At 43.3% G+C, this 19,581-nt stretch overlaps 1 protein-coding gene across 15 annotated transcripts in view; it reads left to right on the top strand.

Moving 5' to 3' along the window:
• Positions 1–19,581, top strand: part of LOC126365765 (E3 ubiquitin-protein ligase Arkadia-like) — a 323,922-nt gene that overhangs the window by 179,931 nt on the left and 124,410 nt on the right. For all 15 annotated transcript variants that reach the window (XM_050008269.1, XM_050008274.1, XM_050008281.1 and 12 more), the window contains one exon: positions 5,120–5,363. In XM_050008269.1, coding sequence (XP_049864226.1) covers positions 5,120–5,363 — 244 coding nt within the window. The remainder of the gene's footprint in view (positions 1–5,119; positions 5,364–19,581) is intronic.

The following is a 19,581-nucleotide window of genomic DNA, read 5'->3' on the forward strand; positions in this document are numbered from 1 at the left end:
CCTCCCAGCCAATGAAACCCAAGGACCAGAGAGACAAGACGAAGAAGAAGAAGGCCTCTAAGGCCAAGGAACATGCGGTGGCATCCACCCCACTGCTCCCTACAGGCCCTGCGTCCGAGGATAAGGTGGAGATCCGGGCGTCCGCTGAGGACCTGGATCTCGCCGGACCCTCAGACACCATGGAAGCAGATTGTACTGGTCCTCCATCGGTGGCAGCAGGTGACCCAGTGGCGTGATCTGCCTCCTCGGCCCCTTCACGCCTTTTTCGGACATGGACAAAGCGATACTCCAGTGGAACTGCAGCGTTTTTTTCCACCACCTTGCTGAGCTTCGCCAACTCATCAGCAGTCATCTGTTCCTCTGCATTGCCCTACAGGAAACTTGGTTTCCGGCAATGCAGACCCCTGCCCTACGTGGGTATCGGGGTTATTACAAGAACCGGGCAGCTTATGAGAGGGTATCTGGTGGAGTCTGCGTCTACATCCTTAACTCTGTCTACAGCGAATGTGTACCTCTTCACACACCTTTAGAGGCTGTCGCTGTAAGGATGTGGACGCCTCAGCCTATTACTGTCTGCAGTTTGTATCTTCCACCAGATGGTGATGTCTCGCGTCATGTGTTGGCTGCGTTGATAGCACAACTGCCTCCTCCTTTGGTGTTACTGGGCGACTTTAACGCCCATAACCCCCTGTGGGGTAGCGCCGCGATTACTGGCCGGGGTAGAGATGTCGAGACTCTTCTCTCGCAGCTTGACCTCTGCCTCTTAAACACGGGAGAGCCGACACATTTCAGCGTAGTCCATGGCACATTTTCGGCCATCGACCTTTCTATCTGCAGCCCCGGACTTTCACCATCCATCCACTGGAGTGTCCATGACGACTTATGTGGTAGTGACCATTTCCCCATCTTTCTGTCACTACCACAGCGTCACTCTTCTGAACGCCCCTCCAGATGGGCTCTGAATAAGGCTGATTGGGGCTTGTTCTCCTCTGTCGCCACTATCGCACCTCCTTCCCATGACACCATTGATGCGGTGGTTCAGTCGGTCACCACCGGCATCATTTCTGCGGCGGCATCTGCAATTCCCTGTTCATCCGGGTCCCCTCGGCGGAGGACTGTGCCTTGGTGGGCGCCCGAGATCGCAGAGGCGATTAGAGATCGCCGGCGGGCTCTTCAACGCTATAAGCGGCACCCGTCCTTGGAGACCCTCATCGTTTTTAAACAGCTCCGTGCCCGACGCATTATTCGCCAATGGAAGCAGGAGTGCTGGGAACAGTATGTTTCCACCATTGGCGTCCGTACCTCTGCATCGCAGGTTTGGGCTAAGATTAGGCGACTCCATGGCTATCGGCCACCTGTCTCTGTCCCTGGGCTTTCGCTGAATGGAGTGGTGTGTCCTGACTCCGACACGATTGCGGACCGGTTAGCAGCGCATTTTGCTCAGTGTTCCGCATCTACAAATTACCCACTGGCCTTCCGCTCCCGGAAAGAGCGGTTGGAAAGTTGGAGGCTTTCCTTTCACACGCGCCACACGGAGTCGTACAATGCTCCTTTCAGCGACTGGGAATTCCAGAGTGCACTATCTGCTTGCCCTGATACGGCTCCTGGGCCAGACCGCATCCACAGCCAGATGCTGAAACACCTCTCTGTGAATTGCCAGCGACGCCTCCTAGATGTTTTCAACCGCATCTGGGTTGAGGGTGTGTTCCCGTCTCAATGGCGAGAAAGCATCGTCCTCCCCGTGTTGAAACCTGGCAAGAACCCGCTGGAGGTGGACAGCTACCGCCCCATAAGCCTCACCGACGTTCTTTGCAAGTTGCTAGAACGTATGGTGAGCCAGAGGTTGAGTTGGCTCCTCGAGTCTCGAGGCCTTCTGGCTCTGTCTCAGGGTGGGTTCCGTAAAGGCCGCTCTGCCGTCCATACAGCCTTTGCACGCCGCCAACATCTGGTTGCCGTCTTCTTCGACATGCGGAAGGCGTACGATACGACTTGGCGATATCACATCCTGGCCACACTTCATGGGTGGGGTCTTAGGGGCCCGCTCCCGATTTTTATTCAGAATTTTCTGTCGTCTCGTTCCTTCCGCGTGCAAGTTGCTGCGTCCCATAGTTCCTCCCGGGTCCAGGAGAACGGGGTCCCACAGGGGTCTGTCCTCAGTGTCTCCCTGTTTTTAATTGCGATCAATGGGCTCGCTGAGGCGGTGGGATCGTCCGTCGCAGCTTCGTTGTATGCAGACGACTTCTGCCTCTACTACAGCTCCGCTGGCATTGCAGTTGCTGAGCGCCAGCTGCAGGGCGCTATCCGCAAGGCGCAGTCGTGGGCTGTAGCGCACGGCTTCCAGTTTTCGGCCGCTAAGATCTGCGTTATGCATTTCTGCCGGCGTCGCACGGTTCACCCTGAGCCACGCCTTTACCTTGACGGTGAACCTCTTGCTGTGGTAGAGACGCATCGGTTCTTGGGACTGGTATTTGATGCCGGGTTGACTTGTCTGCCTCATATTAGGCAGCTTAAACAAACATGCTGGCGGCATTTAAACGCTCTCCGTTGTCTTAGCCACACCGGATGGGGTGCCGATCGGTCCACCCTTCACCGGCTGTATCAAGCGCTGATCCAGTCCCGCCTTGATTATGGGTGTGTGGCTTATGGTTCAGCATCGCCATCAGCTTTGCAATTGCTGGATCCCATCCATCACTGCGGGATCCGACTCGCCACAGGAACATTTCGGACAAGCCCTGTTGACAGCTTACTTGTGGAGGCTGGTGTTCCTCCATTGCGGATCCGGCGCGACCGACTTCTGGCCGCTTATGCTGCCCACGTTTGTAGTTTGCCAGGGCATCCCAACTACCGTCTCCTGTTCCCACACTCGATCGTCCATCTTCCAGACAGGTGGCCCCGGTCAGGGTGTACGATCGCGGTTCGCATCCGGGCTCTACTGTGTGGGATTGAGTTTTTTCCTCTCCCACCTGTTTTCCGGGCCAATCTCCGTCTGCCCCCTTGGTGTGTGCGCCGACCATGCATTCGGCTGGATTTGGCACAGGGTCCGAAAGACTCGGTCCCTCCTCCGGCCCTCTGCCGCCGCTTTGTTTCTCTCCTTGCCGAGTTTCCCGGATCTGCCGTGGCCTATACCGACGGTTCGATGGTCTCTGGTCGCACTGGTTACGCTCTTACTCTAGAGGATCATTGTGAGCAACGGTCGCTGGCACCCGGGAACAGTGTATACACTGCCGAGTTGGTTGCCATCTATCGCGCCCTAGAGTATATCCGCTCTCGCTCAGGTGAGTCCTTTGTCATCTTTAGTGACTCCCTGAGTGATTTACGAGCTCTTGACCAGTGCTTTCCTCGTTCCCGTCTGGTGATGGCCATCCACGAGTCGCTCCATGCTCTTGCCCGTTGCGGCCGCTCCGTGGTCTTTGTTTGGACCCCAGGTCATGTCGGCATCCCGGGCAATGAGCGGGTTGACACGCTGGCTAAACAGGCAGTGAGTTCACCGGCTCTGGAACTCGGCCTTATGGAGTGTGATCTCCTGTCGCTTTTGCGTCAGAAAGTGCTTGGTGCCTGGGGTGACAAGTGGCGCACCCTGCCCACGCCCAACAAACTTCGGGCGGTGAAGGAGACGACCGGTGTGTGGCGCTCCTCCATGCGTGCCTCTCGGAAGGACTCTGTCATCCTCTGCGGGCTGCGCGTTGGCCACACGTGGCTGACGCACGGCCATTTGTTGCGCTGGGAGGACCCACCGCTATGTCGCTGCGGGGCAGCTCTGACGGTGGTCCACATTTTGGTGGACTGCCCGCTTTTAACAGGACTCAGGCAGACGTTTGCGCTGCCTGATACCCTCCCTGCCCTTTTATGTGATGACGTTGCTATGGCGGACCTCGTGTTGAGTTTTATTCGGGCAGGGGGTTTTTATCGTATGATTTGAGTGTTTGTCCTTTTATTTCCTGTATTGACTTGGGCCTTTGGCCTGTGGTTTTAAACTGTGGGTTTTAATGTCATTTGGTGGTTGGCTTTTCCTTATTTCCATGGTCGGCCAACCACCTTCACACTCGGTGTGATTTTAGTTCCGTTTGTCTGGTCTTTGTCTGTCTTTCTTGTATTGTGCCGTTCCTTGTCTCAGTTCTCCATTTGTAACGACTGACAGTTTTTATTTCGTGTGATTTTATCGTGGAACAAGGGACCGATGACCTTAGCAGTCTGGTCCCTTCAATCCCACACCCAACCAACCAACCATGTTTGGATAGATAAGTTGGTAGAACACTTGCCCACGAAAGGCAAAGGTTCCAGATTTGAGTCATAATCTGGCATGCTTTACATGTGCCAGGAAGTTCCTAATCATGAACTGATCGATTTATTGTTGTGCTTTTCACTCTGATAGAAATTGTTCACGAAGTGCAAGTATAAGGCCTTACATTGTTTATTGTTTTTTAAATCAGCTTCCTTCCTTTCTTTTCAGGTTTTGATTTTATGTCCATTTTATGATCATAATATTTAATGTATTTTATAAAATATTTTTACCTCTTGATTTGCCAATTTATGTAATAACATCGTTAAGTTATGAACCGTATTTTTCTGGGACTCTGGAAATTTAAGTCTTGCTCTGTTGTGTGTTCCCTCTCCCTCATAAAATCTATACTTCTTTTCCATTACACTATTTTCTCTTTAGGACTATCCTTTAAGAAACGTCAATTTTATTTTATTTTTTACTTAATTGGGGTGTTACAGATGTGTTTATGTTCCTACCACTCCTACTTCTGAGTAATTTTCTAATTGATAGCTCTTATTTGTTCCTTGTTCAGTGGTGCTTGAACTTTTCTTTGTGGTTTGGCATCCAGTTTTAAAATATTTGCGATGTAATGTAATTCTGTAATGTTCAGTAGTCTTTAATTTCATAGACTGTCTTTGTTTCATCAATAACAGATATTTTTTCTTCAGTCCTGACACACAGTAGTCCATTGTTTTTTAGTGATGAATCTGATTTGTAATGTCAGTGTGAGAAAATATGATGTGCATTTTGCTTTGTCATTGTTTCCCTAAATTATAAACATTAAACACATTTAAGTATGAATGAAACAGTTTGAACTGTTGCCTGTAAATTTCTTAAGACATTTTTGTAAAATTCTAGGTGATGCACCGCTACAACGAATGGCACAATTCCAGTATGGTGGTGTTAACTCAGGGCGACCTACTACAGCTGCCTTTCCATATCTGGCTCCACCTCCTCCTCCTCCCCCTCCCCAACCTCGTATCTATCCTGTCCATGAGCGACTGTGGCATACTCAACAGCGTATACAGGAGATACAGCGACGACAACATTCTTTGCATGTGCAGCAGCAGCAACAGCAGCAGCAGCAACAACAGCAGCATAGGTATGTTGTTTTGTTTACATTGTGAGAACAGTCTTGTGCAGTTGAATCACTTTCTCTATACTCTTCTCAAATTTTACCCTTGTGGTAGAAGCAATATCAAGATTGAGAAGTGTAGCCTGGAAACCGTAACAACAGGAATAAAGTGGATAAACATATAACAAACAGTATTGGTTAAAGGTGCATCTAAGTAGCTACAGGTGCAAAATTTCAATTTTTTCCATGATAAATTGCATTTATTAGTTACGTGTTATCAATGTTCATTGTGACAAATCACACCAAAATAAATTAAGACTAGTTTGTATTTTGTTGTGTTATCCCAAGTCATTATAGTTACCTGGAATTTCTTTCATATTTTTAATGTTTTATACTGCGGGTATGTGTGATGATAGAAAGTAAAAGACCTCAAAATTGTTTAAGAGTAAAAATCTAGCACAAATTCACCATTTATATTACTCATTTTGATATGTGTACAGCTTTGTTGCTTGCCAGTTCCACTCAACATGACAGGAATTCAGAACAAATGTAAAAGTAGCTCAAATAATGACAACTCAAAATGTATGTGTGTGACAGCTCATAAACTGATATTGTTAATGTTGTGAGGGATATTGCAAGTGTCTAATTTTTAAAATCAAATTTGCGTTTGTTGCTTAATAAATTTGAGGTAATAACACTAGGAGATCAAAAGTAATGCTTTATAGACCCTAGATATGCTTATCCATTTTTAACAGCGCTGCTACTATGATTTGTCCTTCATTTTGTTGGTTGATCACCTCGAATATAAAATCAGTTAATGTACTACACTGTAATGCAACATTTTTTGTAATGTATATTGCTATAACATTCTTTTGGTTGTATAAAAACAATGCAAATTTCTGGATGGAGCAATACATATAGTAAGGGAAAGGCAACCAGTTTTGTAAAGTGGATCGATGTGTGGAGCACAGTAACACATAACAGAAAAAAACTTTCACACCATGTTTTGAGCCCATGGGAGCGAGTGTGTGTGTGTGTGTGTGTGTGTGTGTGTGTGTGTGTGTGTGTGTGTGTGTGTGTGTGTACTATTGCTGGAAAAAGAGCTAGTGCTCAGAAGTTAGTGTGAATGTTGTATTCCTTTATGTGCTACTGTGCCCCATGCATTGATCCACTATAGCTGAGTTGTTGTATTTCCTTTAGTTTATGTAGTGTGCTGAATTTGACCTGTTTTAAGTGACTTGTCCAGTAACACTGCTGCTGTTAATTTATAGATACTGAAGCTGCCTTGTATGAAACAATTCCTATGGCTCACTGTTATCTGAATCATGTTGGTGTAACAAATACTTTTCATGTCATTTTGCTGGCTCTTATGATGTGCTCCTATCACTAAGCAACTCTGTTTTGCCTCTGTATTTCTGAATTTCAGGACTTCAATATTGCCTTTTCATATACTGTCATGTTAATGAAAATGGAATCTTTTTGTGAAAAACTGGTGATAAGTAGCTGAATCGTGTAGTGTGAATAGGCATATGAAAAGATAATTTGTAATCACTTCAATCTTTCAAACCGTTACTTGCCTTCCAATTTAGAAAAATCCCTCCCTCTCTCTCTCTCTCTCTCTCTCTCTCTCTCTCTCTCTCTCTCTCTCTCTCTCTCTCAAGTCTTGGAAATACAAAACAACCATTTACGTGTCCAAAAGGGACAAACAATTATCATTTTTTCTGTATTTTTATACTCTATCCAGTGTTCTGATGGTGAATGGTGGTTTTTTTCCCCAGTCATATCAATGCATTAGTGGTGTACGTACTAGGGACTCTGAGACACCTATTTATAGGTGGATTTCATGACTTAACAGCTTGCCAAAAACAAGTTTTAAATTAGGATTGTTAATAGTTAAAATGGTTTTAAAATTTTTCCATCAGAGAAACAACTGAGATGTAATTGTAGAACAAAATCTTCATGTTTTATGATATAGTGCTGTAACTCAAATGTAGTCACTCATATTGCCATTATATTTCCACTTTAAAATATCACATTTAACGTTAATGATAATGACCTTGGGTGTTTTGGATGGGTAAAACAAACTCCTGTAATTTGATGGAAGTTTCTTTCTCGGTGGAAGTGGTATCCTGTAGGCTAGTGTATATTTGGTCTTCTTGCTAATGTTTCATTGCAGCTGATAATTCAGCCTTCTATAAAGTACCTTATGCTTCCTTATCCCTTTGCTGCTTTTCCAAACCAATATCTAACATAACTCTAATGGAGCTGTAATGGCTACTATCTCCCATGGTTAGAAAATGTTGTGTCCATTGTGAAATTGAACCACAGTTGTAGTAGGTCAAATATATCATGATACATATAGTTTTCTGTGTGTAGGAAGAAAGATGTTGCATATTGTAGCACTGACAGAAAGATTTCAATTATCTAATTATGTATATTTGTGTCATTTGTCTAGTGCATGTTAGGAAATCAGATTGTATGTATTCAGTCGACTCACGTGCAGCAAGGGACGAGTAGCAGGTGAAAGCTGTAGTGCTTACCGACTTGACAAAGAAGAGCAGTAAATGACGGTGTTGGCAGGAATGTTGACATGGAGACAACAGCGAGTTGCAATTATTTTGTACACAGTTACCAACACCTGCATCCAGCCGTCAGGTCTCCCTGCCTGCCGGGTGTAACTGAATGCCTGTAGCCATCTGGTTGTTCTGCCTGCCTGATGTACATGTGTCACTTAGCCATCTGGGCACTCTACTGTCAGGAATATGTGCCCATAGCTGCAGAAGGGTCAACAGATTCATTCTCCTTTGATGGTCATGAATCAGCATTTGGTACAATATTTTGCTGTCCTGGTATATACCGAATCTTAGAATTGTATTCCAGAAGAAGTAATTCTCACCAGGTTAGCCTATTGTGCCTTAATTTGCAATTTAGCAAGACCAAAGGTGCCTTAAGATCTGTAGTGACAATAGAATGTCTTGCTAACTAGTAGTAGTGAAACTTTTCAGAACTCCATACAGTAGCAAGTGCTTCCCTTTCCCTGGCTGTGCATTCTCTCTTCCAATTAGTAGTGCATGGCTTACGAAGATTATAGTACAGTATTCAATGACTCCATTAACTTGTGCAGCACTAAGATAGAAATTTTCACTCAGATAAGAATGATCGAATATTGGCACCTCTCTCGGTTGTTTTTTAATTTATTCCAATGCTTCTTGATGTTCCTTATTCTGTTTCCATAATTCAAGTTCCATGATTACAAGTGATAGAAATTGCAAAATCCAAAAAATGATTTGAGTAGTTTACATCATTTGGAGTGGCAACATATATTCTTGTTTTCAGTTTCATTGGATGACATTCAGTTACATGCAGAGAAATTACACATCCAAGGAATTTAAACTCTGATTTGACAAATTCTGATTTGCCCAAGTTGATTGTTGTACATTCAAGTTTCTAAATGTTCTTCCCATAAAGTGATTCTAATTTGAATAGGTCTGTTTAGATCGTTATTCTTCTGTCAGAACTTCATTTGGTGCTCTCATAAAGACTGTTGATGGCATTGACAGACCAAACGGTATTCTTTTAAACTGGTAGCATCTTCCATTAAATGAAAAGACAACATATTTTCTGCTGTTGTCATCTAACAATAGTTGCTATAACTACTCATTAGGTCAAGGTTATTTAATTATTGTATTTCTTTAAACTTAAGTAAAAGACATTCCAAGTTTTCTTGTCGGTCACATTGTAGCACAATAATGCAGTTCAACTGTGCTGTCCTTCTCATTTATGGTGCAGATTGGGTTAGAATACTCACTTTCCAAGGGTTAAAGATCTGATTGCCCAGTATCCTCTTAATGTCTTTATTGACTGCTTCTCTCTTAGCCAAAGATATTGGTTAAGATTTGCTGTGAAATGGTTGATTTGGCAGATGCAACATTTGATCAGACTGAATCAAACAATCAAAATTCCAGGATGGAATAACAACAGCATGAAAAGGATGAATTTCTACTAACCGCATAGAGGAGGTTTTGAGTCGTGGACTGACAGTGAAAAGAATACTAAACTTTTAGTTTTCAGACAAACAGGTTCTTCTTGAGAAGCAGAAAATATGTGATGATGAGCAGTCCCTCTCCAAAAATGCCAAAGATCACACTGAGGCCTTCACAGATTGAAATTACCCTCCCAGTTTTATCCAGGAACAGATCTCCTGTGCCGTGTCTCTCCAATCACCTACCGCCTCCCAAATGCCCACTGTCTGGCCACTAAGGAGCACTCCTCTTGTGACTCAGTACCACCCAGGACTGGAGTAACTATATCAAATTCCCCACCATGATTTCGACTACCTCTCACCATCCCTGAAATGAGTAATATTCTACCAACTATCCTCTCCATCCCTCCCACAGTGGTATTTTGCTATCCACCAAACCTACAGAGTACCATCGTCCATACTTATTTCACCCATACTCCAGTCCTGCCACTGACATATACTATCCCATCAAAGGTAGGGCTATGTGTGAAAGTAGACATGTGATCTACAAACTTAAGTTGCAACCACTGTGCTGTTTTCTACATGGGCATGACAATTAACTAGCTGTATGTCTGCATGAAGGACCTCTACCAGACTGTGGCCAAGAAACAGCAGTACTGCCCATTTGCTGAACATGCTGACCAAAATTTGTGCTTCAGTTCAATGACTGCTTCATAGCCTGCTCCTCTGGATCCTTCCTACCAACACTAACTTTCTGGGCATATGTGAACTCTCCATACAATATATCCTTCATTCTCATAACTCCCTCTGGCCTGAACCTTTGCAACTGCCCACCGGGCAAGGTGGCGCAGTGGTTAGACACTGGACTCGCATTTGGGAGAACGAAGGTTCAATCCCGCGCCCGGCCATCCTGATTTAGGTTTTCCGTGATTTTCCTAAATCACTCCAGGCAAATGCCGGGATGGTTCCTCTGAAAGGGCACGGCCGACTTCCTTCCCTAATCCGAAGAGACCGATGACCACGCTGTCTGGTCTCCTTCCCCAAAACAACCAACCAACCTTTGCTACTGCCTGTCTTCCATACTCTTCCCCTTTGCCACTCCAGTGTTACACACAACCCCTGTTCCACCAACACGCCTAGTAGCCTTTTCCCTTCTCCACATCTCTCCTCTGTCGTATTCTTTCTCCCCCTCCCTACTTCTGTGTCCTGTCCCCACCACCACCTCCCTACTCACTCCCAGAGCAGCAGCACAACGTCCTCCCCCTCACCACCACCACCAATCTGGCTATCCCCCCCCCCCCCACACACACACACACACTACATGCCTCCTTACCCGTGCCACCAACAGCAGTTTAATTCTCTTACCAGGTGCAGGTGTAACCCACAGTTGGGCCTGGGCAGCTGTAGACAGTGGCCATGTGTGTGTGTGTGTGTGTGTGTGTGTGTGTGTGTGTGTGTGTGTGTGTGTGTGTGTGTGTGTTTACTTCTTCTTAAAAGGGATATTTTTGTCTGAAAGCTAAAAGTTTAATAGTGTTTTTCGTTGTGTCTATCTGCAGTCTTGATCAAAAAAGGTGTTTTTGAACTCGGAGCAGTGTAGTGTCTTAGTACTTCTACTTTTATTCTTGTTTAGGTTCAGGTAAGTCCACTAGTATTTGAATCTTGTTCTGAATACTAATCAGAGAGTCTTCATCATTATTATTCTCTTGCAGTCCATCATCCTCCTCTGATTTATTTATAACTGCAGTTCCCCCTTCTTCTTGAAAACACAGTAACCTCATATTCACACACACAATGTTTGTGCTGTCTCTGTCAATGAATCCCTTATATTTAGTTCTTGTCTCTCCATTATTTAACTTCGCATGCAGGCAACTGTCTTCAGATTATATTATATATTTTGTTTTAGGTAAGGATGTAGAGGCTTATCTCACTTGGGGTAAGATAGTTACTGCCTATAGGAAAATTAAAGATACCTTTGGAGATAAGAGAACCACTTGTATGAACACCAAGAGCTCAGATGGAAACCCAGTTCTAAGCAAAGAAGGGAAAGCAGAAAGGTGGAAGGAGTATATAGAGGGTCTGTACAAGGGCGATGTACTTGAGGACAATATTATGGCAATGGAAGAGGATATAGATGAAGATGAAATGGGAGATATGATACTGCATGAAGAGTTTAACAGAGCACTGAAGGACCTGAGTCGAAACAAGGCCCCAGGAGTAGACAACATCCCATTAGAACTACTGACGGCCTTGGGAGAGCCAGTCATGACAAAACTCTACTATCTGGTGAGCAAGATGTACAAGACAGGCGAAATGCCCTCAGACTTCAAGAAGAATATCATAATTCCAATCCCAAAGAAAGCAGGTGTTGACAAATGTGAAAATTACCGAACTATCAGTTTAATTAGCCACGGCTGAAAAATACTAACACGAATTATTTACAGACGAATGGAAATACTGGTAGAAGCTAACCTTGGGGAAGATCAGTTTGGATTCCGTAGAAATGTTGGAACACATGAGGCAAAACTGACCTTACAACGTATCTTAGAAGAAAGATTAAGGAAAGGCAATCCTACGTTTCTAGCATTTGTAGACTTGGAGAAAGCTTTTGACAATGTTGACTGGAATACTCTCTTTCAAATTCTGAAGGTGGCAGGGGTAAAATACAGGGAGCGAAAGGCTATTTACAATTTGTACAGAAACCAGATGGCAGTTATAAGAATTGAGAGGCATGAAAGGGAAGCAGTGGTTGAGAAAGGAGTGAGACAGGGTTGTAGCCTCTCCCCGATGTTATTCAATCTGCATATTGAGCCAGCAGTAAAGGAAACAAAAGTAAAATTTGGAGTAGGTATTAAAATCCAGGAAGAAGAAATAAAAACTTTGAAGTTTGCCGGTGACATTGTAATTATGTCAGAGACAGCAAAGGACTTGGAAGACCAGTTGAATGGAATGGACAGTGTTTTGAAAGGAAGATATAAGATGAACATCAACAAAAGTAAAATGAGGATAATGGAATGTAGTCGAATTATATCAGGTGTGCTGAGGGAATTAGATTAGGAAATGAGACACTTAAAGTAGTAAAGGAGTTTTGCTATTTGGGGAGCAAAATAACTGATGACGGTCGAAGTAGAGAGAATATAAAATGTAGACTGGCAATGGCAAGGAAAGTGTTTCTGAAGAAGAAAAATTTGTTAACATCGAGTATAGATTTAAGTGTCAGGAAGTCGTTTCTGAAAGTATTTGTATGGAGTGTAGCCATGTATGGAAGTGAAACATGGACAATAAATAGTTTGGACAAGAAGAGACTAGAAGCTTTCGAAATATGGCGCTACAGAAGAATGTTGAAGATTAGGTGGGTAGATCACGTAACTAATGAGGAGGTATTGAACAGGATTGGGGAGAAGAGAAGTTTGTGGCACAACTTGGCTAGAAGAAGGGATCGGTTGGTAGGACATGTCCTGAGGCATCAAGGGATCACAAATTTAGCATTGGAGGGCAGCGTGGAGGGTAAAAATCGTAGAGGGAGACCAAGAGATGAATACACTGAGCAGATTCAGAAGGATGTAGGTTGCAGTAAGTACTGGGAGATGAAGGAGCTTGCACAGGATAGATTAGCATGGAGAGCTGCATCAAACCAGTCTCAGGACTGAAGACCACAACAACAACATTCTTGTTGTTCTTGTTCTGCTACAAGAACATCAATTCAGTTGATAATTAAAGACACATGGTTCATATTCAAGCACAGATATTTTGTGCACTCATCCCTCTGTCTGCAGGTACAAGAGGCACATTAACAATCTTATGATCTGTAACACACAGTGCTGCATCAATCTTTTTCCAGTACAATCCTTTCATTTACGTCACTTGATCTATTTTTCCATTCTTATCTTTCCAATGAATTTAGTCTACTTTGATAACCAGCTCATTGCACTGTGTCCAAATGGCACCAATTTAATAATCATCTCTGTTGCTGTCTCAATTGCTCTTTGCGTTCTAAATTTCAGTGTCTTGGACACAAATTTTGTCATGAGCATCATTAAGCAACATTTTCATTTGCTTGTTTTGTTTGGCAAACTGTGCTTTCAACTCTTTAATTTTAGTTTTGAGTCCATCTTATTTGATCTGATATTCATTTCGGAGTTTATCATGCTCTTGAGTAAATGTGTTAGTGAGCTGTTTGCAGACTACCAATTGCATCCCACAATTTATCATGACCGTCCAGCATTTGCCCTTGTATTTCCTGATGAGAGTTTTTAATTTCTTGCAATATCCAGAGTATCAGATTATTGCTAACAAAGCTCTTTACTGTTTTCTAATTAACTGTTACTGTCAAACTTGGCTTTTTTTAAATTCTAAATTGCAGGTGCCACTATCTGTGGTAATACGCGAAAGTGCTGAGTGGTTTGCTTCTCAGTAGATCCTACTGAGCACTCGGAGGAAATCATAAAATTTTCCTTTAGCTAGTATACATGGTGTTACAATGTTAACTGACTGTCAGATAAATAGTTTAAGAACCAGAAATGTTCAGAGATAAAGTATGTGGTTGTCTAGATGAAGTTCGGAATGAAGATAAAGACTCCTAAGCTTTCAAGAACTGTGTCGTGACTGTGAGTGTCTACCTTTTTGCGTCTGTGTGGTCGTGTGTGTAAAAGCTAGTGTGGACGGAATTTCCTACTACATGTTTTTATGCAAGACATGTCAGTCCGTTGTAGGTGAGTGGTTGGCTTCCCTTATTTTAGGGACTATGTAAATTGTTTTAAGAAAATCATCAAGGACTGTGTTAATGCCTCGAATTAGAATTCATTAGACTTCATCTAAGAACAAGTCTTTAATGAGTAAATCTCTACAATGTAACATAAAATAATGTATTGTCTCCTTAACTATTCTTAGATATGGAATATTTATGTTCAAGGCACAGCAAATTTTGTATTCTGTTTGGTGTTGTTTCTTATTTGGGATATCTTAGCATTTGTTAGGACAAAGTCCATAATTTAAAATATCTGCCTGCAGGAGGTATTGTATATTTAAATGATACATTATAATAGTTTGAAATGTCTTGGCCACTGTAAACACCCATATGTGTATATTTTCTTTGAACTTTCTCAATGTACTCCATTAATTCTATATGGTTAAGGATCCCACACCGTACATCAGTATTCCAAAAAAGGATGGACAAGCTTAGTGTAGGCAGTCTCTTTAGTAGATTTGTTGCATCTTCTAAGGGCTCTGCCAATAAATCGCAGTATTTGGTTCGACTTCCACACAACATTGTATGTATCCTTTTAGCGCTCGTGGAGGATCTCACACTTTCCATTACTTAGGGTCAATTTCCAGTATTTTCATCAAACAAATATCATTTCTAAATCATTCTGTAATTTGTTTTGATCTTCTGATGAAATTACTAGATGCTTAATTACAGCATTATCTGCAAACAACCTAAGGCGGCTCCTCACATTGTCTCCTAAATTGTTTGTATAGATAAGGAACAGCAGAGGGCTTATAGCACTACTTTAGGGAACACCAGAAATCACTTATATTTTACTCGATGGCTTTCTGTGAGTTACTACGGGTTGTGACCCTTCTGACAGGAAATCACGAATCCAGTCACTCAACTGAGACAATATTCCATAAGCATGCTGTTGAATTACAACCAGCTTGTGAGGTACGGTGTCAAAAGCCTTCTGAAAATCTCAAAATATGGAATCAATTTGAAATCCCATGTCAGTAGCACTCAACACTTTGTGTCAGTAAAGAGCTAGTTGTGTTTCACAATAACAATGTCTTCTAAATCCATGTTGACTACGTGCCAGTAGATCGTTCTCTTTGAGGTACTTCATAATGTTCAAACACAGTACAGGTCCTAAAATCCTGCAGCATATCGACGTTAATGATATAGGCCTGTAATTAAGTGGCTTACTCCTATTGCCTTTCTTGAATATTGGTGTGACCTGTGCAGCTTTCCAGTCTTTGGGTACTGATCTTTCGGTGAGAGAGCGGTTGTATATGATTGTTGAGTATGGAGCTATTGCATCAGCATACTCCAAGGATAGCTACTTCTAAATTACTCATGTTGGCAGCTGTTCTTGATTCGAATTCTAGAATATTTACTGTGTCTTCTTTGTTTAAGGAATGTCAGAAGGCTGTGTTAGTAACTCTGCTTTAGCAGCTGTGTCATCAATAGTATTTCCATTGCTTATAATGCAGAGAAGGCATTGATTGTGTCTTGCCACTAGCATACTTTACATATGATCAGAATTTCTCTGAATTTTTGCCAGATTTTGAGACACAGTTTCACTGTGGAAATTATTATAAGCATCTTGCATTGAAGTCCATGCTAAATTTTGAACTCCACCAATCTTGTGGATTTTGCATTTTTTAAAATTTGGCATCCTTTTTTGTTGTCTCGATCTGGCACTGTTTTGTGTACCAATGGAAGACTCACCTCCATCATTTATTAATTTATTTGCTATAAAGCTCTTAATTGCTGGTGATGCTATTTCTTTGAATTCAAGTCACATCTGGTCTACATTTGATTTGTTGATTTGGAAGGAGTCTCTCTGAAAGGCGTGGAGTGCATTTTTATCTGCTTTTCTGGCAAAACAAAACAGCAGCTCTTACACAAATGAAGGCCACTACCACACTGATTTGCCTACAGCCACCAGAGATGTGAGATTTGACTGAGAATGCTTCACACTTTATGGTTATTGGTCATTCATCTTTGGCGCATCCGTGCTTATTTTGTGACAGCATGAGTCCCATTATTTCATAGGTGTGTATATAGCCTGAAGAAATATTGAAAAGTGAAACTGTAGAAGTTTATACAGGTTTAACAATAAAAACATTATTTGGCTGGCAAACATCCTTCCCAGAATTTGTGAAAGATGAGGTGGGTGATCTTCCAAACTGCATAGGCGACAGTGTAAGTACTTCATTCTTTAGTGGATTATTATGCACCGTATTTAACCAAAAATAGAAAACTGTGCCATAAGTCTACTTTGTAGTAGACGAAAATGTGATCTGTTCTTAAGATTTCATTTGCATAATGTGTTCATGTAACTTCAATAACAAAAACATTTCCCGTATGTTGAAAATTCGCTAACATCTTCAGAAAAGGCATTTCTTAAACTGTACATAGTCATCTTAATAATTTTTTGCTGCAGACTGTGAGTAGCAGCACATGACGGGAGAGGCAACTGTGTGGGGGTAAGGAGGAGGCTGGGGTGGGAAGGGGGAGGAGGAGGGATAGCAGTGTAGGGGTGGGGAATGGTAAACGGCTGCTTGTGGGAGTGTGCAAGGATGAGGTTGAGAGAGGGTATTGAGCTAGGTGCACTCGGGAGGTTAGATGGAGGGTAGGGGGGAAAGGAGGGGGTAGCGGAAAAGGAGAGAGGAAGAATACTGGGTGTGTTGGTGGAATAGAGGGCTGTGTAATGCTGGGATGGCAATACCTCCATTTCAGCAGCTGCCACCTGTTCCATACCAAAAACTCCCTTACATATAGCCACCCATGGCCATCATATCTGCAGTGGTGAGTGGTCCCTCTCAAAATATACTGAGGGTCTCGCTGAGGCCTTTACAGACTGTAATTACCCTCCCAACCGTGTACAAAAACAGAATTCCTGTGCCTTATCTTTCCAGTCAGCCACCACCTCCCAATGTCCTACCATGCTGCCACAGAGGAGCATTCTCCTCAAGACTTGCTACCACTCAGGCTTGGAGCAACTGAATCACATTTTCCACGAAGATTTTGACTATCTCGTGTCGTGCCCTCAAACGAGAAATGCCGCACCCACTATCCTTTCCATCCCACCCACAGTGGTATTCTGCCGTCCACTGAACCTACACAATATCCTCGTCCACCCCCACACAGCCTTACTCCCAACCCCTTGCTCATGGCTCATATCCCTGTAATAGACCTATATGTAAGACCTGTCCTATACATCCTCCCACCACCACCTACTCCAGTCCGGTCTCTGACATTACCTATCCCATCAAAGGCAGCGTTACCTGCAAAACCATCCATATGATTTACAAGCTAAGCTGCAGCCTCTGTGCTGCATTCTACATGGCATGACAACAAACAAGCTGTCTATTTACATAAATGGCAACCGACAAACTGTGACCAAGAAACAACTGGACCACACAGTTGCAGAGCACGCCAACCGATATGACATTCCTCATTGAAGAGTTCCTAGATAACAGAACGCAGCATGTCATTCTCTATGGAGAGAAGTCTTCCGAAGTAAGGGTGATTTCAGGTGTGCTGCAGGGGAGTGTCGTAGGACCATTGCTATTCACAATATACATAAATGACCCTGTGGATGACATCGGAAGTTCACTGAGGCTTTTTGCAGATGATGCTGTGGGATATCGACAGGTTGTAACATTGGAAAATTGTACTGAAATGCAGGAGGATCTGCATGGTGCAGGGAATGGCAATTGAATCTCAATGTAGACAAGTGTAATGTGCTGCAAATACGTAGAAAGATAGATCCCTTATAATTTATCTACAATATAGCAGGTCAGCAACTAGAAGCAGTTAATTCCATATGTTATCTGGGAATACGCATTAGGAGTGATTTAAAATGGAATGATCATATAAAGTTGATAGTTGGTAAAGCAGATGCCAGACTGAGATTCATTGCAAGAATACTAAGGAAATGCAATCCGAAAACAAAGGAAGTAGGTTACAGTATGCTTGTTCTCCCACTGCTTGAATACTGCTCAGCAGTGTGGGATCCGTACCGGATAGGGTTGATAGAAGAGATAGAGGAGATCGAGCAGAGAGCAGCGCGCTTTGTTACAGGATCATTTAGTAATCGCGAAAGCGGTACGGAGATAATAGATAAACTCCAGTGGAAGATTCTGCAGGATAGACGCTCAGTAGCTCGGTACAGGCTTTTGTTGAAGTTTCGAGAACATACCTTCAGCAGTATATTGCTAGCTCCTATGTATATCTCGTGAAGAGACCATGGGGATAAAATCAGAGATATTAGAACCCACACAGAAGCATACCGGCAATTCTTCTTTCCACGAACAATACAGGACCGGAATAGAAGGGAGAACTGATAGAGGTACTCAAGGTACCCTCCGCCACACACCGTCAGGTGGCTTGCGGAGTATGGATGTAGATGTAGATGTAGATGTAGATTTCAGTGACTGCCACACAGCCTGTGCCATGTGGATCCTTCTCATCAGCACCAGGTTTTCTGAATTCCATAGGTGGGAACTCACTCTCGGCAATATAACCTACATTCCTGTAACCCTCCTGGCCTGAACCTTTGTTAGTCATTGTCCTTAGCGATCTAGCCCCTTCCCTGTTCCCGTTTCAGCGCTACACAGGCCTCTATTCCACCAACACACCCAGTCTTCTTCTTCTCTCCTTTTCCGCTACTCCCCTCTCTCCCCCACCCTCCATCTAACCTCCCTCTCTCTACCTCATCCATGCATGCTCCCACTAGCAGCAGTTTACTATCCCCCCCACCCCTACCTTGCTATCCCTCCCCCTTCCCCTCACCACCCCAGCCTCCTCCTTACCTCCACCCAGAGTTGCCTCTCCCATCATGGGCTGCTGCCTGTAATCTGGCTTCAGCTGCCAGAGACTTGTGGTTGTGTGTGTGTGTGTGTGTGTGTGTGTGTGTGTGTGTGTGGTCTAATTTTGACGAAGGCCATGTTGGCTGAAAGCTCATTTTGTGACAGTCTTTCTGTTGTGCCTATCAGTGACTTAGCATTGCACTATGCAGTGAGTAGCAACTATACTTTTTATAATATTGTTGTATTTTACACAGTGCTTTTCATTGAATGTATTACACACACACACGGGTACATGTGTTTGGCCCATAGCTTATGAGATCGATTTCATGTCAGGACAATTATCATTCACCAAATATTTTGATTTCTATTTCATTTCTGACATGAATTGATAGACCAATGCCTCATCCACAGTAACAAATTGACAGGAGAAAAGTTCAGTTCTTTTTAAGAACTGACCATATGTTGCTGGATCATCTGGATCATGCAGCCATTATTTGAATTTATCCTCCCATTTCATAGCTGTTGAAAATGCAGGAGCGGACTACATGTAATTTATAGCTTCACTAACTTTTAGTGACTTAACTAGCTGAATACCAAGTGTTGGCCAGGCCTATTAGCCTATCTCCTCCTTCCCCCCTTTCTGTCTGTTCATTTCTCCTTCCCTGTTTTCTCTCCATGTTCCCACCCCAACCTCAACAGGATGATGGTGGTTCATACTTCCACCGTAAATAATAT

This window comes from Schistocerca gregaria, chromosome 4 (assembly GCF_023897955.1).
Source record: "Schistocerca gregaria isolate iqSchGreg1 chromosome 4, iqSchGreg1.2, whole genome shotgun sequence".
Classification (NCBI taxonomy): domain Eukaryota; kingdom Metazoa; phylum Arthropoda; class Insecta; order Orthoptera; family Acrididae; genus Schistocerca; species Schistocerca gregaria.